Consider the following 25,374-nt stretch of genomic DNA (forward strand, 5'->3'; position numbering starts at 1 on the left):
TGATGAGTTGGCGAGCGAGTGAAACAGTGTTGTTGTACATGGTGCGATACACCCAGGACGATATGTAACTATTCGTTTCTTTAGCTTCAAGGGTCAGTTTGCTTGCGCTTCAGTTTAGTCATCCTCAGGAACCAACTGAAGTTGGAAAACTTTACATTTCAACCGTTGCGTGTGATGACGATGTATGTACTGTGTTCAGTCTGAGACGAATATACCGGTACCTACGCACGAGTGCAGAATTCGACAGCATGCACTTCTTCTCTCTGTTCAGCAACTGGATGCATGTTCAATATGCATTGCAATTTCATTATTTGCAACATCAACTACTAGTACCATGTATGTATAATGTAGCCGATCCTGTGTAAGTGAGGACGCGATAAACATTCTGATGAGCCTAATGGTGAAGTACATCAATACTAGACTAGTCAGTGCTATAACTATTGCACATGAATTAGTAGTGATCAAACCATTACTTCACATGCTGGGCAAATAGGCGCAAATGCATGAATGGGGTGCAAATGTACATGATAAAAACATGAAAAGGGGGGAACATCATGGAAAATCAACGGAGCATTCAAGAATGATTTACTCGAGTCTAACTCTAGCTTCCATGGCATGGGATGGCGATAAACTGGAAATGACTTGATGGCAGCTGCCAGCCATGCCAGCAGGGACTCAATTCAAGAAGAAATGCCATCGCATGATCGATAGCTCTTTTTGCGATGTGTGACCCGGGATGTGACACCTGATATGAGACCTTTGACTGACATTCAAAGTTGATGAAATGTCATCGTATTGTTGTAGTTACTCATGTACTACATACAACAAGTAGTAAATGGTGTTCATTAAGCTGGTACTACACCCCCTGATAAATTTTGTGACTATTTTTTGCATTTTTCTCAAAAAAATAACTCACACTGGTAACAAAAGTTATGTATATCATAGGGGCAAGGAATCCAATTACTTCATTGAAATTTCAGTGATTCAAGACAAGTGGTTCAGTTACATTAAGAAATTAGGTACATTCTAGTGGTACCTCTTTTCTTATCATAAATAACGTACCGTTTGTCTAGAGTCACTGAAATAATTATTCCAGTGTAGTAACTGGATTCCTTGCCCTATAATATACATAAATTTTGTTACCAGTGTCAGTGTGTTATTATTTTTTGAGAAAAATAGTCACAAATTTATCTAGGGGTGTAGTACCACCTTAAGCCATGGATTTTCAGGTAATAAATTTGTGCCCGAGTACCCGACTCATTTTTCGGGCTGGTAATATGGTACCCAAAAATTTTTAACAAATATTTTATTCCTTTTTCGGTTGTCTCTGGACCTACACATAGAGCTGTTTTTTATAAATGCTAGGATCATTCATGGTCGACTTACAAAAAAAAGGTTTATGTTTTTAATATACAAATTGATAATTTGTATTCATGTTCCATTGTTCATACTCTGTTAAGGGGGTACTACACCCCTGTGGTAAATTTGTGACCATTTTTGCATTTTCTCAAAAATAATAACACACTGGTAACAAAAGTTATGTATATTATTGGGGCAAGGAATCCAATTACTACACTGAAATTTAATTGACTCAAGACCGGGCTCAAGACAAGTGGTTCAGTATATATGATCGGATATGAGGTACATCCTAGCAGTACCTCATTTCTTATCCTAAATAACGAACTGCTTGTCTTGTGTCACTGAAATTCCAGTGTAGGAACTGGATTCATTGCCCCTATATTATACATTAACTTTTTTTACCAGTGTGTTATAAGTTTTTTTTTAAAGCAAAATAGTCACAAATTTACCACAGGGGTGTAGTACCCCCTTAATGATTTCAAAATGCATTGAATTTGTATATATATATATATTGAAATCGAGTACCGGTATAACATGAACACAAATATCACTTTGCATTAAAAAAACACAACAACCATGAATGATCCCAGCATTTAGCTCTAGGTCCAGGGACACACTCCAATACTGGAAAAATAATTTTTTGTTGAAATTTGGGTACCTGGGCAGGGAATTTCCTGCCCGGTAATGTAATCTTAGGCGGGAACCCGTGAGCAGTGTTCATAAGCATAAAGTTTTAAATTATGAAAAGTTTAACATAAGTTATTATTTGTAGGCCTATTCATGTCATTAGTCTATTGACATATTTCAAAATGGATACAAATCCAATGCATTTTGAAGTGCCAATTATAACTTTGCATATTGAAAACACAAAATGTAACTTTTAAAATAAATTGAAAAGTCAACCATGGCTGATCCTAGCATTTAGCTCTTTGGTCCAGGGACACTCCAAATCCAAAAATAAAATCCAATTTTTGGACAATTTGTGGAATTTGTCAAAAAACTAGGGGTGGAACTTTACTCAAACATGGGACTTTACTATACTATACTATACTATACTATACTATAATACTATACCCATGTTCTGGGAAAAGTGAGGTGTTTTTGTATAATTATTGTAATTTACAATGTTATATATTAAAAGAAAAGGAGCAGAATAAAATAAAAGAGTAATTAAATTTATTTCCATAAAAGACTTCAATTTCTTCAATACTGTGTCCACTTTCCATGTTCTTATATGTTTGTAGCTGTACCAGTGGTTTGATCCTGGATCATCAACACATAGTGTTCATACAGTACATGGCCCATTCACTCTGTGAGTGGTCCAAGAGAGAAATTATTTTTGGCATACACATGCCCTGTGTCTTACATGTAGTTGTACGCATTGACTGACTGGCTATATAATATGGGGATATTATATAGTGTGCATTCAGTGAAGGGCCTGTGGGGCTATTTTCTTTGGAAAGGAATGGGGGGCTATCAGTGACCAGATTGCATTGTTTTTGTCACCTACATGTATCTGAAGTAAACAAGGTTTTTAAGCATTGGATAGGGTGGAGGGCCATGATGATAATTAATTTACAATCTTTTTCATTTTTCAATTTCAATTGTAAAAAACCCTCCATGTTCCACACATTTAGTGGAAAACAATTTGACCCCTTTAGTAGCCTATGCCAAACCTATCATTATTTTTCAATTTCAATTGTAAAAAAACCCTCCATGTTCCACACATTTAGTGGAAAACAATTTGACCCCTTTAGTAGCCTATGCCAAACCTATCATGATCCTCCACTTATTTGGGACCCCTCCTAAGAACTGGCAGCACCCTGATGACATTGTTGAGTTCAAAAAGCTTACCCAAGCACTGAATACCAGTATGAATGTTGAGTCCACCCCAGACCCCAGTTATAACAAGTCACCAAAAATTCAGGGCAAGTCAAGTCATTTCAAGTCACTTGATATCACAAGTGGTTGAAGCGTAAATGTAAAAAGCAAAAGTCAGAAGTGTAAAAAGCATGTCAGAATTTTAGAAAATTATATTTGCAAGTGATTTATGGATACTTTTGTGTGTGGGTATGCACTTGTGTTTCTAGGTGTTTGTGCTTTGTGAAATTGTTTAACCCATAAATGCAATTTGTATAAGTTGAAACAAAATTCTGACTTAGTTTACACTTCTGGCTTTTGATTGTGTTTATTGGTTAGGGTTAGGATGTGGGTTTGAATACAGTATCTGTGGTTTGCATAAAGGGTCAATGTGTTACTATGATCCTGATTGGATTTTTTTTCCAATTTTTGCTGCAACTTTTTGCTACAAAATTGGTTGATCCCCCCTGAAATTCACTTCCCCCAAGTCCCCTCCGAAAAAAATCCTGGGTCTGCCACTGATTACACGTAATCGTCATGCACCGAGGGCAATTGTATACATAAGCTTACTGGAATACTTCCTTTACATGTACGTGCATGGTTCTTCATGTATAAGCTGTTCTTATTTGAATTTTATAGTGGGAAATTAAACACGATAGTGGACAATATATTGCCGGGATATATTGACATGAAATCATTTATCTTTTCAAAAGAAAATGAATATAATTAGTACGGTATGTAATTTGCTGTTTACATAGTTTGTACACATGTCCATGTGCCCGATCGACGGTCAATTGTTTACGTGATCGCGAGTTGTCACCACAGCTGTCAAATCGTTACAATTGCCTTGGTTCAATCCCATAATGCAACGCGAGTGCAAAACTCAAGATCTAGGCACGCTAAACGAAACGCTCATAAAATGTCGTTATTTTACTATTTACTGTTTTTTTTCTTGAAATTACCACTGTGGTAGGTTTTTCTGGATCCCTTTTATCAATATAAAGTGAAATGTTCTCATTCAATTTTCCTGCGAAATCTCTCACTGCCCCTTTAAAATACCTAATAACAATTGTCATTAGGCATTTTTGAAATGAAAATTTTGCAGTATTGAAATTGAAGCCTCATACATGTAGCTAATTTCTCTACTCATGTAAATGTCTTTAATACTCAACTTTCGGCTTAACCACTAGCAAGCCCATCTGTGACACTATTAAAGGTGCCAAAATCTTGAATTTGGATGTTTTTTACGATCCTCAGCCTGAGCAAATCACTGAACAGACCTTTAAAGACCCATCCAGTTAACCAGGCAAACTTACAAGGGTAACCCAATTAAGTAGGCATAAAATATTTACACAGCTCCCAACTTTGATATTTGGAGCGGCCTTTAAATCACACACACACACACCCACATACCTACTAAAGGACACAATGAACGCAATTTTATGTTTGGAGAACATAATTTATTCCTGCTGAAGTATTTTTAATAAAGTGAAATGTAACTTAAGCATTGCAAACGGGCATATAATCACCCCTCTGCACCTCCCCATAATAATTAATGGAATGCTCCAAAACATGGCAAACACCAATTCCATATACATGCATAAAAAGTGGTGCAGAGGGGGATTAGGTATGGAGGATAATTCTGGAAATCCAAAATGTCATCAGGTTCTGGGTTTATTAAAAATGTTATTTAAAGTTTAGTCAAGAAGAAAAAGCACCAAATAGAATTTTTTGCTAACATTTTTAAAACAAACTACATTTTTTCCTCAACTTTGTTTATATTAGTCCCATAAAAGTAAAATATTGTTATTACATCTTTTTGTGTGTCCTAATCCTTTAACCCAGACATTTTTAAAAATCGGTATTATTCCTCCGTAAATTCTTCAGAAATTATATTTTGTTTTGTTAAACTATGACCCATAATAAACACTTGATATATCTGGGCCTAATCTCTGGCATAATCAACATTTTTGAACAGCCTAAGTCCGTTTAGGACTGTACAGATACGTTCTATGGCCGAGTATTGTTTTTTTTTCCGTAAATAAATTTGTACACAGATAAGTTTAATAATGAATTGAGCCTAATCTAGCAAAAAAAGATTTGGATATGGATTGTTTCCAGGTCTGGCCCGGAGGCCACTCAGGAGAATTGGCGGCACCACTCTACGATTCCAAGTCGGATATTATTGTAGGAATAATGCTCTATTATGAAGTGTACATGATGAGCCAAGTAGTATAAAAATGCTACATACAGAATTCATGAATAATAACCAAGAGACAACTGAAAATACATTCATCATTGTGTCAAATTTACAGTACAGTTTCTATGACAACTATTTTCCCTGGTTACGCATTAGGCAGGGCCAAGAAAAGACGACAACACCGGTTCCATTCCCTTCCAAAACAGTCAGAAAATTGCAGCACCTTAAATCTAGGAAGGCAACCGAGGGCAATTGTCGTCGCAATCTTTGTTACCCATGGTACAATACTAGGCACAGTGTACACAGATGATAAAATATATTTTATTTTTTTCAATTTTTTTTTCACAGTGAACCTGAGAACCCTTTTATAATTGCCTTCTGTCACTTATGAATATTCATATTATTGCAAGCTGCTGAATATTCATGAGCAACTTGGTACTACTATTTAATAAAGGCATCTGATCGTTCAATACACAAAAAATCACAGGAGTCGCCGCTCATATCCGAATGTTGGTAAATGATATAATACACACCCGCTTTGTTACCGTATTCAAATATGTGACCTTTGACCCCAGCTGATTTTATTTCAACATCACCATATAAGGAATCAAAACTTTGCAATTTTTTCTATGGTGCATCATCAGCAGGTCTCAAATCCTACTGTAGTTTTTTTCATTTGACCTTTGACATTGCACAGAAAGAACTGTGCATATACAGCAATTGCAAAATGCCAAATAATTGATTGCATTCATTCCATGCCTTATTGAGAGGCAAAAATATAATCTTTCTTGATGCAATTTGAAAATTCTAAATCATGGCGACAAGTTTTACGTCATCCCATTTTTTCCATTGAATCAGCTTTAACCATGGCCTGGGAACGCAACTGTTGATGCTACCTTAATAATGTCAAGATTTTTTAAAGCGCCCTCACAGTGCAGAAATGACCAAGGTCAACGAGTGCACAGAGAAATGCAACTCATAATGCCCAAAATGATTCAGGAACTTCCAAGACAGACCAAGCAAACTTGTTTTTAAAATCACCATTATCATATTTGACAACGCCATTTTTTTTATGCATCATGGTTTCGGTTTGTAACAAAATTTGCCACATCGCTGCTGTTGCTAGTCAAAAAAAAGCATTTTTTTCCTTCAAAATTTTATGTTTATGTATTTATGCTGTACATTCTTTACATTCATGCATTTTAATTACATCTGTTTACAGGAGACGCTAGATACATAATATATTTGTAGAAGTTGATTTTATTTTGCTAGATAGGCCCAATTTACACAAGTCGGTCATTGTGTTTGCCAACTTCACGCCTGCACACAAAGTTCCATGTCAGTTTTTTTTAAATATCATTATTATTATCGTTTACAGTTGTTAGGTTGGTTTTACTACTATCCAGTGTTTCTAGAACATATCCAGTGTATCTAGAACATATCCAGTGTTTCTAGAACAAATCCAATGTTTCTAGAACAAATTTTCTTGTTTATAATATTACAAGTTATAAGTGAAAAAATTGCAATTAGTATTACTATAATTTATCAAGAATGAAGTTTCTTTTTTTTTCCAAACTCAGATATTTTGCTACTAAACAGATTCGAAAAAAAAAAAAACAAGTGAAAAGAAATTTTGGAAAATTTCATAGAACCTACCTGCAACTGGTATTTTACCATTTTTTGTACTTTATAAGTGTCCTTAATATTACATGGTTTTAAACTATACCTAATAAAATTTCTACTATTAAGCTTACCAAGGGTTTTGATAACGACATGCCTAGTTAATTCTACAATGAATGTGTCAAAATAAACGGGAGCGCTATCAAGCGCCCTCTCTTGTTTCTACTTTTGTAAACAATTTATCTTGCAACTTTGTCGAGACATCTGTTTACCAATTCATGTGCAAATGATCAACAAAAAACAGAATATTACAATCTAATGATACACAGTGATTTACAATAACAGCACATGAAAGTTAATGTTATTCAAAAACAAAGTCCCCCCACCAAGGTTAATTCAGCATCATGTTATGACATCTTTATGCCCAATGTTCACCTAACACCTACTTCAAATGCATCCATTTTAAAAAGCAACATCAAGTGTCTCCTTTCTACATTTATTGGCTATTTCTACAAGGAACAAGTTTCAACGTCAACAGAAATTTTCTTGGAAGTTAACATGAAACAGACTTAAATCTAGTCCTAATAACATCCCTGAACACAGACACCTCCAAGTCCAACAATTTTTTATCAATCTTAAAAAGACAGAAGCTCGGCACTAAATCCCGTCGTCATATTGGGCTGATATAAAAGTGAATATGAAAAAAGATACAAGGTCAAAAATGGTGGCCGTCGCATAAACAATACCACCTTACATATTAATGATTAGTTTCTTATAGGTAACATGTGAACATTTCTTACTCAAAAAAAACAAACAAAAACATAAACCTAAATGAGTATAATCAAGCGATTGTTCCTATTAATACAAGTCTTCCCACAGTTCATATTATGGCACAGAACAAGGTGAAAACTTCGTAACAATCACTATTAACAATGAGCCCGCTTTGCATAAAAATACGATGAGAGACAAAATTATAACTCCTACAGTCATTCTGGAAAAAAAAAATCGGCCAGAGCCTAATCGGCCAATCAAAGCTCACCACCCATGATATGGAAATAGCGTCCTCTAGGCAATCACGTTATGATCATTGCATTTATACAGCCAGTCATAACTGCATTACTGTCGTAAAATTCCTCATGCTATGCACATTTTATCGGATCAGAGCAAAGGGATTTGAAGTTCATCTCGTAGAAAAGTATCAAAAAGCATTAACGTGATCGCATAGAGGGCGCCATTTTAGGAGAGTTTTGCATTGTCGACTTAAGACCCGAATTACATGTACAGACTTAACACTACAATATATATGGAACTTTGTGTGCAGCACGATTTTAATACAATAAAAGTTTTGGATTAAACTTCTTGAACTCAAGTCAGTCGGATCCAGTGGTTTTTTTACACACCCCGAATTTTCCGGTTGCCTGATTTTGTTAACTTTTTTACTTTCCACTTTTAGTCATTTGTCTGAGGTAGATTCTAACCCATTAACATCATAACCAATGTCATAGTTACATGGCTCTTATTGAATGAGTGCTGTGACCTTATGACCTACAACCTCTGGGGGGGGGAACTATTCAGGAAGCTGTGTTTAGACTCCATTTTGGTATCGCAAGATCCTTCTTATTGTTGGCATTTCTAGATCACTTGAATCAAGTTCAAGAAGCTTATTACGCGGGCGGGAAAGATGGTATATCCCCACCAGCTCGTAAATTTTTAAACAAAATTTGAGCTGTGGTTAAAGTGCATTTGAATTGAGGGTGATATCGCAGTGAACCCACCATACGAAACAAAGCACTGATTTGTTTTGTTATTTGGTTTGTTTTTCTGTTTGTTTGTAAATTAATTACAAAGGCTTGTTTTATTTCTTCATGTTTTATTAATAAGTTGGGAAAAAAGGTGACTACAAGTTTGACTCTGCTTGTTTTTGTTCATCCGCAAATTGTTTAAACTCCAAAAAAAACCAACCCGTGTCTGGTGACCTTTGAACTTCGACCCCAACCCTGCAGGGGTCAAAATAGTACAGCTAATTCAAAGGTCGCCACAGACGGGAGTTTGTTTGAATATAATACGACAGATAATACTTACTACACAAATGTATTCTGTGCACCCTGAATTTTCTGTTGTCATGAATATTCATTAAGTACCTCTTGAATATTCATTATGGATGAATATTCATATGTACCGCTTGAATATGTGCCAGGTTAACAATTAATTAGTAATTTTTAAAACAATTTATGGCACACCCTCGATGACGATCGAGTTCATTATCGCCATCATTCGCAAAAAAAAATGGCACATGGGAAAATAATCAACAAATTGAACAATTAACATAACAATATTTTAACTAGGAAACTGGCATAGCATGTTCCTATACCGTTACCTTCCCACTGAAATAGAGGACATTCCATTTTTTTTTAGGATAAGCATTGATTATTGAATTCCGGAACATTCTTCCAACATTCTGTGCAAAAATTAAAAAATAAAGGTGCTTAAATTTTTGTGGCTAGAAACCTATACCAGATTTTAAAGAAGTGATAGCGCCCTCAATGGTCACTATCCCATAAAGTGCATGTAAAACACCTTTTTTCATAAAAAAGGCCACAAATAAAAAATGCACCTTAATTATTTAACGAAATTGCACATGATATTTTGCATGAATGTATCTGATCAATAGTTCATTAATCGGTGCTCGTTCTTTGAATTCTAAAATGTCCGTTCAGTAAGGTAAGGTAACCCACCAAAGTAAAGCCACTGGGAGTTTGTGCAGACAGTTTTACTACAAGAGTTTACTACAGAGATCGGGAGATGTGTGCCTCCAGAATTCGCGCAGACGGGAATGTCCACCCAACGGGACAACACCCTCTGGTTTGTTTGATTTTGCCAAATCGTCTGTACAAAAGGCGATGTATTGCTAGGTTTTTATTTTCTTGTCCCGCGAGCGAGTTCAGAACATACTACCCAGATGATGTGTGCACCCGGGCAATTAATATTTACGGCTCGCTCGCTGGCCCTGACGCGAAAAAACATCTTGTTGAATGTGTGTTGTTCTGAGCATTGCTATTAACATTTTGGGAAATATCTTTTCGTAATATAGTTTCACCCTACATAATGAAATCGGATTGCGTGAAACTTTCTCTTTTGAGGTTTGATATTTTTTCATCCTGAAACAAAAAGATCCGTCCTGATCTGAATAGTTTTTGAGTTTGGATCCGGTAAAGCTAAAAGAAGAACAGTTCATTTTGAAGAGGTAGATCAGGATTCATGAATTTTTACAATTTTTTTTTTTACATTTTTATATCAAAAAGTAAAAAATAAAGTAACAAATATAAATTTTTTTTCCAATGGTCATACATATACATTTTTTTTCCACAAAATAATGACCATCATTTGTTTCCAAACTAATTTTATCTTTTACTATTTTTTTCTTTTAATTTTCCTTCCTAAGATAATCCCAAGTGTTTTTAAATGGAATGCTGTCGCTCAAAAAGCACCAATACTAGTGCCCCCTTCTTCAAACTTCCAATACCATTCACTTTATTCAAGTAAATTCACTCATTTTCGGTCAAAACCTGACCCCCTTAAAAAACAGCATCATTCAGTTTGCAAAAATTATGCACCACTTTTGTTAGTTTGTTAAATCGAAAATTGACCAAAATATAGTTAGATCCAAAGAACACGAACTGCACTTTCTTCATCAAGTGCACTGTACTTACGTGAGCACAAGTGAATTTGATGTGCTCCACATCAAGCGCTTGCCCAATCAAGCGCTAGTTAAATGTAGTGCTTATTTTAAATCAAGCACCTTCCTACAAAGTGCTCAAATTACCATAGTAACCTGGGGGAAAAACAAGCAGAACCACCTTGGGTTCATATCTAAATTTTACTCTTTTTTCTTTTTTTTTCTTCAATTTTACTATTTTTTTTTCTTTTTTTTTTATATATATATATTTGATCTTTTGTGCCCCTCTCGGCACAATGTTATTTTTGTCAAGTTTTTTACCTTAAAACTTGAACATAATAATCCTCCTCTCTGCAAGCACACTGCAGAAGTTTGCACCAGTGCAAAATTCTGCACCCTTCCCACCCCTCCCCATCACAAACCATTTATAACCCTTAAGTATGTACTTATGGGAATTGTGTTCCTACCCTTTGAAAAAATTCATCTATTTCACTTTCTTTGTGTTGCCATGGTTATCAAACTGTTGCCATGGAAATCAAACAAAATTATTTTTGCACCAATTCATTGATAATAATTCATCATCTGATTTTTAAAAGAAATAAAAACTAAAAACATCCCTCCCACTTACACAAAAATGATAAATTATGGATTAAAAAATAAAACAATGTTTTGTCAATAATTAATCTTTTTTTGTAAGTTTCAGAAACTTAAAAAAAATTATTATTATTATATGCAACCATCTGGCAGTGCATTCCACAATTGGTGTGACACCCTCTATTGTTGTGGAGGTGGCCCACGTGGTCCACGAGGTCCGCGAGGTCCCCGTTCACCATGTGGTCCCCGTGGTTCACCATTTGGTCCCCGTTCGCCACCGGCTCCGCGTCTCATGGGTCTGCCTTGCATGAAATTCTGTCGGTGCGTGAAATCGGCAAGCATCTTGCGGATACGTCTCTGAGCAGCCTGTAAGTCAAAATGGTAAAACAATTTTAGTATTGGTTTTGCTCTATTCTACAACACATCAAACATCTTTTAAGCCATCTAGTCCACTGTGCACACGTGAACATCGTCTCGAGAAAGCCAAACCAAATACACACTTAAAAAATAAACATTCTCCAACACCAAAACCTCTATATAGATGGGGTAAAGACAAGTATGTGTGCGTTTGCCTTGCATTACTTCCTGACTCCAACATAACAACATTACACACCGAGGACCTTGTGCATAACGAGGACCTAAATAAGCGACCTCGCTACGGAAACCTAAATGGCAACAAATGAGGTCTTGTACCCATATATATATATATATATATTATACCCCTCTATAGCTTAAGTCCTCGCAGCGTTAACCGGTTTGACACTTATTCGGTTTTACATAACACATTTGGACTTTTCAGAACTTTTCCAAGTCCTCTGCAATATTAGTAAGGCAAGTAAGTATGTGTGTATGTGTTGGGGGCAGGGGCTTTTAATCAGGTCACTACCTTTTTCAAATGGGTGATTCCAGTTTAAATCCATATACACCCCAATGGAAGACATGACATTAATCTTCCACACAAGGAGTGTGAACTTTTAAATGGCATTCTTAGTCAGTGGGAGTGGTCTGGTTCGTAGACACATAATCTGATTGGACAATCGCATAAATTCCTATCGTTTATTCTCTTTAAGATAATGTCTTCCATAAGTGTAGTATGGATTTCAACTGGAATAGTCCAATGTAAATATTGCTCCAAATTAATTTTTACCGATAAATGACTGTTTGCTTTCGTAACATGCATTTCTTGAATGATAGAAGATGATGGCTATAATAGCTGTAAGCAGGCCTCGAAATAACAAAAAAATCCAAGGGTCCTCTGGACCTTGCCTCCCCCATGCCTTGAAATTTCAAGAGGGAGAATTAGCTACGCGATCACGGTATGTAGATTGTAGAAAATTGAAAACCCGGGTTGAAAACTTGATGGGAAACTAAAATGAAAGTGTACTCAGGGAGTTGAACGTATTATGTGAACCAGATTTTCCAGAGTAACAACAAAACTAGGATTTTCTGCTCTTTGCTTGGTTCAATTTTAACGGGTCACACGGACCGTGCCATAGGAAATTTGCGGGTCTGCGCCTACTTTCACAGGTATTTGATGCAAGGACGTGCCTTATTTCAAACGCTGGCTGTAAGCACCACCCTTACCAACTAAGATAACCCACACAACCCAGACCACTGCAAACCCATACATACCTGGTTGGCAAAGAAATGTCCATGCAGCTTGACGCTGATCATCTTATCGGATGGTGGGGGCTGGTCGCCTCCTGGCTTATCCGACTCGCCGTTCTGAGCGCCCTCTTGATTCTCACGAGGCACCTCGATGCGGGCACCAGTTACTCGTTGCAGCTCACGTACCTACATGAAAGAAATGATTTGATGCTTTAGTTAAAGGAGTCTCCGAAATGGTTTGATCCTTCATGTAATTATTTTGGGTAAGCTAATCCTAACCCGGTTGTTTGAAGATATGGGTTGTTACCTTTGCGTGACCTTGAACACCACCACTGACTGACACGAGACTCGTGATGAAATAAGGTCTTTTTTTTAATCTTCAAACAACCTAAATACATTTGCTTGTTCAAAATTTGGTCTTCTTAATACCGATAATGTAATTTGGTTGATTCATATGACTAGTAAAGCTCGATTTAGACACTAAACATTGTAGGTGGAGGGTGCGCATGTATCAATCCAACATGGCAGGTTTCTAGCTATAAAATAGTAGTCTGTCATCTCCTATTAACCCCCTGAGCACTACCTGCCAATCTAACATTGCCTCTGATTGGTCAATTACATGATATCTTCACTTTAATCACCAATCAGAATGGAGCTTTGCAAATAATTCACCACAATTTTTTGTGTGTGGTGAAATTTTGCTGATTGTTGAACAATGTTGCTGATTGGTCCAATTGATAATGAAAACTTCTGTTTGATGCTTACCCTTGCTCCTCTCTTTCCAATAATTCTTCCCACCAATGGGACAGGGACCTGCAATTCACAGCGCAAGTGAACCTCGCCATGATCGTCACCTTGCATTTGACGGAAGATACCTTCGGAACGGATCTTGTCGTAGATGTAGAATTGTGCGCCCCACTGGGCCTCGGGACTACCGACCACGGTGACCATGCGCTCTACTGCTGCCTCGTTATCGGCTGGAGCGATCTGTAAAATTGAAAAAGATTGAATATGAATTACATTCTCTAACAGGATGAACTTGAGAAGATTAAAAAAAAAGAAAACCGATGATGCCTCACCCGAATTGAGCATTTAATTTGCATTATTCGCTCTGAACAAGCTATAAACAAAACTATAATGTCCCACGCCCATTTCCTGACATTTCACAAAAAAATTGTCAGACAGCCGAGCGCTTACAAGCGTTGTTGAACATTTATGGGAGCTAGTTCAAGGAATTATAGGCTACGCAAAAAGTTGCATCTCTGGACATATCGCAAGTCCCCAAATTAATCAAAACTCCCAAACCTTTCATAACTCTTCCATACAATATACATATTGTTAACCCTACCGAGGCTACCATATATCTTAAACCTGAACTCCGAAACTGGTTTTTCGATGTCACACCTATAAACTGCTTTCATGGGTGGAGGGATAGGGAAGAAGAAAAGATGAAGAGCAGAGTTGTCATCTCTTCTGCCCGATTTGGGGCACCTTGCCCATGATAGTGACCTGGTCGGCCAGCCTTTTCTTGCCTATATATATATATATATATGTGCACAGAATTTTGCGCAATTACATCACTCGGGATGCTTGGGCTCGCAGTGGCTTTGTAAACTTTGTTATGCTATAGCATTTTGTAGCATTCAGGGCAATTAGGGTTAAGAAATACTGTACGGTTGAACTACAATGTGTTTTAGGACTTGTACAATATCACCGATATCTCCTGGTAAGGAGTTGGCTAAGATTTACGCTATATAACTTACTCTGATCGAGGCATTAGCTTTGCGTGCGATGGCCTTGATGTTTTCACCTTTGACCCCGATGATGGCGCCAACAGATTCTTTGGGAACGAACAAGAAAGTGGTTTCATTCTGTTGAAGGAAAGAAAAAAGAAGTTAACTTAATGTTGCGCTATTCCAGTTGATTCATATGTCCCTTATGGAAGAGATGATCTTGATCTTAATCTATATTTCAAATGGAGCCATCCATTCACATCCAAATTCACTCCAGGGCCTAGATTTTATCTTGGTTTGCGAGAATTAGATCAAAATCATAGTCACTGCACTTACTGTATGATACAATAACAGTTACTGTATGATACAATAACAGTTACTGTATGATACAATAACAGTTACTGTATGATACAATGAGAGAAGTTGATTCTCGCAAATGAATCTATCTAGGCCCTGCACTCTCCCTGTGTGGATGATTAAGGTCACATCTTCTATAGGGGAGGGGGTGTATGAATTTAGAAAAGCCCACTGCAGTATCTCATGATGCATTTAGGTTCTCACAGACTTAATTAATTACAAATTGGTTCTTTTTCAATAACAATAAAAACTTAACCAACTTTGCTTCCCCACCCAGTATGATGTCTTGCTAAGTAAACTGCACCCTGGTATAAAGTATTGATACATATTTTGTCATAAAGTCCTGCATGCATCATCATATGAGCAATGCTGATCGCTGGTAATATCCTGGCAAGCTTTCACACCCCCACTCACATAAGTTTATATGTCCTTAATTACCCTCCCATGGTATAAAGTTATTGACAATCATGACCAGAGGGCCTGATGGTAATATATCATTACTGGAAAGACCCCCTCCCATTCATTGAGTTACCCTTCTGTCTTCCCTGGTATTAAGTGTTGATAGCTACTTATGTCCTGTGGACCTGATGGTGGTACTCCATATGGGCCATGTTGGTACAGTCCTGACAAGCCCCCACCCATCAAACACCCACACCCGTAACTCCCTTTCCTGGTATCAAGTCTTGATAGCTACATACCATCATGTCCTGTGGGCCTGGTGGAGGTCCTCCAAATGGGCCATGTTGGTATAGTCCTGGCAAGCCTTGTTGCTGAAATAAATGCATCATTTTTTAAAAATAATATTAAAATATGGAAATATTTATCAAAAGATAAATGCGATATATCATGATTTTATTCAACAGCATCGAGTTTCTGTACTCATGCAGCCAAAATAACAGACCACCTCCTGGCTTTGACCTTTTTGCTTATAATTCATGAACAGTCTTGTCGCAGATAGGTCAAACTATACTTTTTCTGAAGCCTTGTGATGAGAAATACTTTGGTATGGTTTTAACCAAATTTGAGCAGGTCTGTGTTGACACCTATGCTCACTAGATTTATTGGCAAACAAGCAGATTATGATAGCTGGGAGGGTTTCGATTAATGGCCAAGCTCTATAAAACCCACCAAATATAACCACCAAATATCAAACTCGCAGACACGCATCATATACCTACCCTGTGTCCGTTGAAGTTGGGTCCTGGTGGCGGCATTTCCGGTCCGCCGGAGAACAACGCCATGTGGTTGAGTCCGGGGAACAGATTGTGCTGCTGGGGCTGCAGCGTCTGCATGTACTGCTCATACGCTGTGCGCAGCTTGGCAGTGATTAGCGACTCGGCGTTGCATGCTTGCTCTGTGGATCCCTTCACGGTTACAGTACGTTCTGGATTGTAGATGGTCAGCTCATGGAGTCTGTGATAGAAACATACGATGCGTGAGAAAACATTTTATTCAATAAATTGCTGTGGAAATTATTAGAGGGTATTTTCCATGCAAAACAATGATACTTCAAGGAATGGGATACTATGCATTTGTGAAACAAGTCAAATACTGATTAAAGAGTTTAACTTCAAGACTACACTATTTTTCGCTCACCTGGAACGTTTTCACTAGTTCGACTGTCTTCAGCAGATGGTGATGCTGTGATGGTATCTGCTGAACTAGTGCTAATTAGTGAAAACGTTCCAGGTGAGCGAAAAATAGTGTAGTGTTGAAGTTAAACTCTTTAATCATTTTATCTACCACTACGTATGAATATCCACTCGTATAAGTCAAATACTGTTATAATACAAATGTTGCAAAAGCAACTTTTTCAGGCTTACGAGTATTTGCACCAAAATCTGCCCCTGCAGCTGTCTTCAACTATACATGTTCACCTAGTAATTATAATATCATTGACTCATCAGATAATGCAAAATAAAACGGAACTTTCCTGTTACACTTGAACACTGACCAATATCAATGGTTCTGAAGGGCTAAGATTTAGGAGAGTGCTCCGCGGAGAGCGCACATGGCACAGGGAACTACTCCCCATTCCAGAAAAATGGAGCACTAATTTTTTTTGGGAAAAATATTATCCTGTTTTGCAAAATGTAACATTTTAGCTAGTTCTAACTGGCAATACAAGTCCAAATTTGAGCAGTTTCAGGCTTTCAGCAAAGGACAGAAATTTGGTGCATCTTGCCAATTGTACCCATAAAAAATAAATATTCCCAATTTTGAAATTAGCCACTTTTTGTACCAAGTAGGTACATTGATGGGTCATTCAGTTTACCTCAGTTTTTTGACACCCTCCCCCTTCGTTTACAATAACAGGCAATCACTAGCTCAGTTATATAACCTCAATACATCTGCACATTCATTGAATGACCTCTGAAAATTTGTGTACAAAAACTCATACTCTGCAACTTGAGGTCAATTTTTGCACCATGATTGTTTAATTGAGGTTTTTGAACTATGCCATTGGGATGATGCCATTGTGGTTCATAGTGAATACTTACGGTGAGATGGTGATTCTAGCTCCTGAATCTTCCATGATTTTCTTCAATGATGACCCACCCTTACCGATGAGACGGCCGACGAGGGCATTGTGGGCCAACAGCTTCAAAGGAATGTCACCCCTGAGAAAAAGCAAAAAATCATATTTTGTTATCTGCAAATTTTCATGTTGACAGACTTTTCACTATTTTGCAAAGAAAGTTGCAAATTTCACCATTCTAAATCCGTAATGTTTTGACACTAGATGTTGTTCATATTCAAATCAACACTCCCGGCTTTAAAATAGAAATTGTGTTCTTTTCTCAAAGCACCTCATGTAGACACTTAACTTGTCCAAAGCCAATGAGCTAAAATATGCGCATTTAGAGTGCAAATTTAGAACAAGCTTCTTTGGAACATAAATTGTGGAGTGATGGTGCGCTCTCATGACATACTGAAAATTCCATCAGACAGAGGTCTAGTTCTCATGATACAAATTCTTCCCTGTCACACGTAACAAAAGAAATACTTAATATAAACTTGATAATTCACTATTTTTTGGGTATCGAAAAAATAGCAAGAAAAGGCCACAATGACAAACATGTCTGGTTATGGAAAAGTAAACATCTAAAAATATATACCCCTCAAAAACAAAGCATGAATTTATCAGGGGGCACATATTTTGTGTAAATCGGCACCCGAAGTTAATAGGGGAAGCCCTGCTAGAGCAGTTCTTCTGAGGTGAACCAAACCGGCCTGGTTATCACATTAATCAGAGACAAGGTTATCTCTGAATTTGACAGATGCTAATTGATGTTTCAATATTATTGCATCAATTACCACCTTCAAATTCAGAGATAACCTTGCCACTGATTAATGTGATAACCAGGCAGGATTGACTCACCCCAGAAGAACTGCTCTGGCAGGGTTTCCTCTTTAAAGCAGTATTTGCCACACTTAACAGAGCGGATCTGCACTTTTATTTAAGACATAAAATGACATCAGCAAACCGGTACTCACTCTCTGTTGGTGTTCTGTGTTTCTGACACCATAATTTCCATGATTTTACGGCAAGCTGCGGTGCTGTCATCTGGGCGTCCAAAGATAGTGACAGCCTGTAGTACAAAAAACACAAGAATCACTGGCATAGATTTGAGACCATGGTGTCCAAGTCTTTCAGCAATCACAATTTATGATATTAAATCTGTCGACTGTGAAGTAACAATGGTTTACATAGTTGGCAGTAGTGATACAAACCCACCCTTTTTATTTCAAACCCACCCTTTTTATTTTATACCCTTTATACCAAAACTCCGAAACCCACCCTTTCTACATTATGTAAGCGTGGTTACTGATCATATAGATGAGTGGTAATGGTGATCCATTAGGTGCAGATTTTCATCCAAACAGAATAGGATTTCAATATTTTTGTGTGTGTTCCATTTAGTGTCATTCAATCGGAAATTCCAGTTCCAGCTCCTAGAATAGCTGTTACAAGATGTAAACATCAAAGTCATGTTCGCTTTTTTTGGGGGGTCATCTTTGGCTAAATTTCAACAAATTATAGGCCCCCCCCCCCAAATGATTTGCCTTTTTTTTTCATCCGTGTTTGGTGGTGAGGTTGCCATTGGAAAATAACTAGATGAAATTTTCTCTCAAAATGTGTGTTACAGTTCTAAGAGTAAACGTGGGTGACCCAAGTGACAGCATCATTTTTGTCCACATATCACAGTAAAACTTTAGGCCTTGGATAGCTGTTAAATTTGTAAGGAGCTACGGCGGTGACTCAATAATGGCAAGATGAGTCTGAAACACGAACCTGGATCTTGTTAAGGACTTCAAACGGGACTTCAGGGAAACTTCTCTGTGGTATGGGGCCAGAACTTGGTCAGAGATTCACCATTCAAATATGACACATCATACTAGGAGGGCGGCTTGAGAAAATTCCCTGTGGTGGGGGTGGGGCCAGTCAAGGACTCGCCATTCGAAGATGCCCCATACTATAAGGAAGTCGGCGGGTCTATTGGGGGATTTGTCTGTTTTCAAAATTGAGTGCCCGCCCAGGTCTCCGTAGTTGGCAGGGTACGGGGGTCAAGGTGTATTACAAAACAGCAATTGAGCTTAATCTCCAATGGTGATATACCATACAAAATCTTCTATGGGGCCATTGTGCTAAACATTTTTGCTTCTCTTGAAATTATGTGTATGGCAAAAGAAAAGCACATGACACATGGACCACACACCTTTATTGCTCTGCATGCCAGCCATAGACTTCAACGTGAAAAATCCAAAGTTTTGAGATATTTTCCCAAAATATCAAGAGCTATCTCAAGAACCACTGAACCAATACTAGGCTTGTTTGTACTCATTGTAATGCATTTTTCATGCTGAATCCATATAGGGTCATGTAAATATACAATTCTGACATTTTTGAATTAAAAAAAAATTGAAACTGCAGTCGACACCCACATGGAGAATTTTAAAAATTGATGTGAAATGTTAGTACTACATGTAATTATGAATTACTATGAAAGTGGAAATTTTCACTTAACATTGTGCTTTTCCAGTCAAAGCTACTAGCGCAAAAATAATAACACATATGTTCTTTTCGTGCATAGGTCTATGTAAGGAAGCTTAGAAAAACTGCAAAAAATTTCCACTTTCACAGCACAAGTCGACTGCTCAGTGCCAGAAGTGGGTAAGTGCAATAGCCGCCCTGTGAACATTTGGCAATTTACACACAGTATACTGCATTCATGATGGCAGCTATTGCACTTGCCCACTTCTGGCACCGAACAGTCATGAAATTGTAATGGATATGATCTTGTGTGCATGAAATGAATGAATATATATACAATGAAATGATGGTTAAAAGTTGGTATTCAAACTGGCACTTCATTGGAGTCCAGTAGCATAGCCAGGACTTTTTCAGAGGGAAAATGGGGAGGGGGGGGAAATGGAAAGGCAAGTGTCAAGGGGAACAAAAAACCTGTATCATGGAAAAATGGTTTGTAAAAAATATGGGCAAACATAATTTTTCAATTAGTATGCAAACCCATGTCACCTACTTCAGTTGTCTACACTCAAATGAATTAACAGCAAAAATTTTTAATTTTTTATATGTTTCACCCCACTGAATTTGTTAGTCATATTTTGAATCCCCAGTTTCCATTAGACAAGCAAAACACCCTGTTCATTAAAAATAAAATTAAGTTAAATTAAGTTAAAATAGATTAAAAATTTCAGCCATATTTTGTTGCTTGAAAATACAGCGTAAAAATCTAATCCCACAAAATATCACACTACTGCCAAGCAGCAGACATATGGTACCCCCACTCTCAACTTCCACCTTCAGCACTGGGGCTCACAGCCAATCTTGGTATCCTAGCAACCAAGCAGGATGACGCCTGTCACATGGGGTCAATTAGGGTCAGACACAATCCACACTGACTAGCAAGCATGCTGCTGGCTGGTGAATGTAAAATGTTGAAAATGATTTGAGCAATATTTTGGAACTAAGTGGCTGAAAAAAGACCTTTAAACCACATATTTAAATTTGCAACACAAACTTAAGCTGAATTTCTACTTAATTGTAGAAGAGTGATTCTCATGAATGCTCTGTGTTTACTTCTGTTTCAGAGCGTTGAGCCGATCAATCAATACCCATCACTTTTGAAAAATCAAACGCCGTCACATTTGCAAGTTGAAAAAATTTCCAACTCCTGAGATATGTTGCTTGTATTTTGTGGGATTTTGAATATTTAATTGTTGTCTGCAATCGCTATCACCGTCTTTAATATAAATATTGAAGCGAAGAGTGAGCGCATCGCAACATTTTGCAATTGCCTATCGCTTTGGATCGCAATCATTCATTCATCCATATGGTATAAATTCAGGTTTTATAGGTGTAGCCTAATATGGCAAAAAAAATATTTGCTTGTTCTTGCCCAACTGACCCTACCATACAAAAGAATACAAACTTGCAGTGTTCGAAATAAGCACTTCCTCTTGTCCAAAAATCTCTGGGGACAACCAAATTGAGCTATTAGCAACCCTAATTTTGGAAATTCAAGAAAAATGATTCTGTCAGAAGTTCTGACATCTGATGTTATATAACATTTTCATCATTCTATTCCTGGAGGGGAGGATGGTCGGCAAAAACTTGCTTTACACCCCCTCGTTCCCCTACATTTTCAATGTCCCAATTTGGACTCGGCTTAGGCTAAAACAGTTTATTTCCTGCAGGTGGCCTAACTGCAAAACCTAACTGCAAATTTTGATGTCTTTAAAAAATTTAAAAAAAATTACAGTCAAGGTGTATGATAACATATGCCTCAAGTTACTTAAAAATTATTTATTGTAAAATGAGTGCAGAGTCAATGTTTGATATGAAAATTTGTAGCTTTAGGATAAGCATTGGTTGAGAAGTGAAAAATCTGGATATGATTATGTCATGTGTAATTTTGCTTTGGAAGTGTTGAAATAAGGGCAACAAAATATTTTCAATATGGGTTATAATCACTGGGGGATGGTATTTAAATCTTGTTTGCAACATTGATATGTCCTTGTGCAGAGCAAGCTTCGAAATTCAGGGAGGCAACGGTCTCTGTTACCCTTACACTTGGCCTTAATGCCCCAATATCAAAGCCTTCTTCAGTACATACTGGCCTTTGTGCCCTTTGCTCACTAGCCTTGAAATGAGTGCCCTTCAAAATGTTAATTTGGAGGCTTGCTTCTGAGCATGAAATCACAAAAACAATTTTTTCATTTGAAGAGCACCTAGCCAGAGTGCTTTTGTGGACAAGGGACCAAGTAAGGGAGATTGGATTGTCTCCATTAATTGACGGATTGTCATGCAAAGCAAGATTAATAACTAATATCATGAAACATTATATCATGCGATGTTACACAGCTTTGCAGCCACTTGTCTTTTGAAATGATTAATGATTTGCTAATTCATCACAATTCAGATTGATTGGGCACTTTTGGACAACTTAAAATGAATATCCACAAGGCGACTCTGTTAGGACAACAAAACTGACCGCTTTCACTCGGTAGATGCTCCAGAATTTTTTTCATGTCGGAGGGAGCAACAATCTGAACATTTGCCTAAAAAAGTGGGACATTTTTGACAAAATATTTTAAGTCACAATATTTCTTAATTTGAAGAGGGTACTGCAATAGGAGGAATTTGCAAACAATCTTGAAATTTGCCTAATAAAGTGGATAATTTTGTGACAAAATATTTGAAATTTACCAGATTTTGAATTTTCAGGAGAGCCCACGCAAGATCCCCCGGCACTGCAACTGCTATACTCATCTCACGAGACAAGTGCTGGGCAGAAGATATTTTACAACTCCCACAATGCATCTCTTTTTCAAAGTTTTGTACCGATTTGCAATCAAGTTTAACAAGGGTCGAGAGTGATGAAAGGTACCATGAACAGATCACATCCAGTCCTCACCAATTATATTTTATTTCATGACTATCAACCCATGTTTAGCCAGTCTATTCCCAACTTGAAAACAAATGGAACATGTACAAAGTTATAGAAGTGTCATTTGAAGAAATGAGGTGATGTATCATGTTGCAGAGAATTCTGGGAAGGATTATGTTGCAAAGGATTCTGGGAAGGGCAAGATACCTTCTCTGAGTGCTGTACAACAAGATGTCTATGTACAAGTTAGTGATGAGAAACTACAACTAATACTACAGTACAAAACAACAAAAGAATATAGACGTACCCGTACCTTTTTCTGTCGAGCCAGGGTTCTCCTTGCGGTGAATGTCAACCCTGTGCGGAATGAAAAGGCATATAAAAGGCCGACATTAGTAAATATGGTCAGTGTATTGTTACCAAATGGTTGGACAATTTTCACAAGTGTTGATGTTTACTTAATCAAAATGCAAGGTGTCTTGAAAGATTTTGTGTGACCCAACATTTTGTAGCTCAATGAGATTCTACAAATGCAATCTGGAAACACTTCAAAGTATACAGGGAATTTAGATAATTGTATATTGCCAGAACATATGGTATATTACTTGTTTGGTACAATGTACTACACAAGAATGCTCTATCAATATCCAACTCTGGCATAATGTGAAAGTCTGTGTCAACTGTACATGTCTATGTCTACAAGTTATCACACATTTCAGCAACTGAATGGCACTCAAGTTTCAATTCACACTCCAATTGGTGCTATTTATACATACGTTTTATCATCTGGAAGGGGAATTTTCAGCTGTATCTTCCAGAATTTTGCAAATTCTTTTCATACCAGTAGACATAGTACTGTCAAGTATGATATTTTTGCAAAGATTCTGCATTTTGAAGAGAACCAATTTTTCTAAGACATGAAATTTTTGCAAATTTGTAACATTTCCTTATAAAAGGCCTATAACTTAAATTATAAGGAGAAAAAATATTTGCGTGTGTGCCATAATCAACTCAAATTAACTGCACTTGTGAAAGTGAAATATGCGAAATATTCATGCACGTGAACATTTCAAGCTTTACATGATTATGGCATTCAATTGGGCAGTTGAGTTAATCATGCTGAATAAATATCACAATGAACCACGGTGGTCTCACCTCGGATGCCATAGTTCAATAACCTGTATGCAACATTATCACCTCAAATGCTGACCTCTTGTTGGAAAGAATGAGTTTTAGTACCTAATACATTCACATGTCATTCTCCGAGTATATAAGTGTATTGAGGATATTGAACTGCGCATCCAAGAGACTGTAATGAAAAAATGTATCACTCAATGATTCATATCCAACATGAGGCATGTGTTTATAGAAAAAAAATGATTATAACATTACTCACTACTCTTGAAAGCTTATCAATTTACTGAAACGACCTTGAAAAAGGTTAGTGTAGGGGTGAAATGCAGGTCAAACCCCCCAGACTGACTGTGTGAAACCACATAATATATGGGCAAATTATTTTTATATTATTCACGATTTCATGTTGTTCCCAAGCTCCCCAAAATAATGTTATGGCTTATGAAATCACAAATCAAGTGATCGAAGGCTGACCTATTGCAAATCAACAAAAAGTTGCGATTCCGTTAGGCCAACCTTCTGCAAGTCAACAAAATGTTGCGATTCAATAAATTATTGTCCGGTTTCAGTGCACAAAACCTATGGCATTTTTCTTTCCATTGTCTTTTCATATTAATGGCTAAATGGAAACGCTTTTTTGAAAAAACACCAGTTCCTCTCAGAGTATACTAAAATATTTCATTATTAAGCCTGATCACCCCCCCATTTAACTTGACACTGTGATGTACAAATCAGAACAAGAGGGATTTTACTGCCGAGTTTTGTACAGATACTCACAAACGAATAGGTGTATGCTTCTCAAAATAATGAACATTTTGGCAAACAAGAACAATTGATGACGGTGGAAAATTGTTAACTTTAATGATTTATTTCCATGTAACATTCTTATTTTGGTTCTAATTCTGGATAGCAAGTGAACCAGGGCAATGAATGGCTCTCCTGTGGAATGCATACATCATTAACCCACTGAGCACTACCTGCCGATCTAATATTGCCTCTGATTGGTCAATTATGTGATATCTTCACTTCAATCACCAATCAGAATAGAGCTTTGTAAATAATTCACCCCAATTTTTTTGCGTGGTGAAATTATTCTAACAATGTTGCCGATTGGTCCAATTGATAATGGAAACTTCTTTTTGACCAATAGACAGGTAGGTCTCATGGGTTTAAGTCACATAATTTTACACACCAGTGGAAGGGACGCAAATTCTTTTTCTGGACTGAGAATGCAAATTAATATATTTACTCTACTTATTCTATAATTTCAGTGTACAGTTATTAAAATGCCGCAACATTTGCATGATATACACGTGT

At 37.1% G+C, this 25,374-nt stretch overlaps 1 protein-coding gene across 2 annotated transcripts in view; it reads right to left on the minus strand.

Annotated features, from left to right (window-relative positions):
* Nucleotides 1-4,657: 4,657 nt before the first annotated feature.
* LOC140162438 (insulin-like growth factor 2 mRNA-binding protein 1) overlaps nt 4,658-25,374 on the minus strand; it is a 60,277-nt gene continuing 39,560 nt past the window's right edge. For both annotated transcript variants that reach the window (XM_072185675.1, XM_072185674.1), the window contains 9 exons: nt 23,239-23,280; nt 18,506-18,601; nt 17,509-17,628; nt 16,186-16,420; nt 15,706-15,777; nt 14,681-14,788; nt 13,683-13,904; nt 12,942-13,103; nt 4,658-11,675 (listed from right to left, as the gene is read on the minus strand). In XM_072185675.1, coding sequence (XP_072041776.1) covers nt 11,490-11,675; nt 12,942-13,103; nt 13,683-13,904; nt 14,681-14,788; nt 15,706-15,777; nt 16,186-16,420; nt 17,509-17,628; nt 18,506-18,601; nt 23,239-23,280 — 1,243 coding nt within the window. In that variant the 3' untranslated portion in view covers nt 4,658-11,489. The remainder of the gene's footprint in view (nt 11,676-12,941; nt 13,104-13,682; nt 13,905-14,680; nt 14,789-15,705; nt 15,778-16,185; nt 16,421-17,508; nt 17,629-18,505; nt 18,602-23,238; nt 23,281-25,374) is intronic.

The sequence above is a fragment of the Amphiura filiformis genome, chromosome 10, assembly GCF_039555335.1.
Source record: "Amphiura filiformis chromosome 10, Afil_fr2py, whole genome shotgun sequence".
Lineage (NCBI taxonomy): Eukaryota > Metazoa > Echinodermata > Ophiuroidea > Amphilepidida > Amphiuridae > Amphiura > Amphiura filiformis.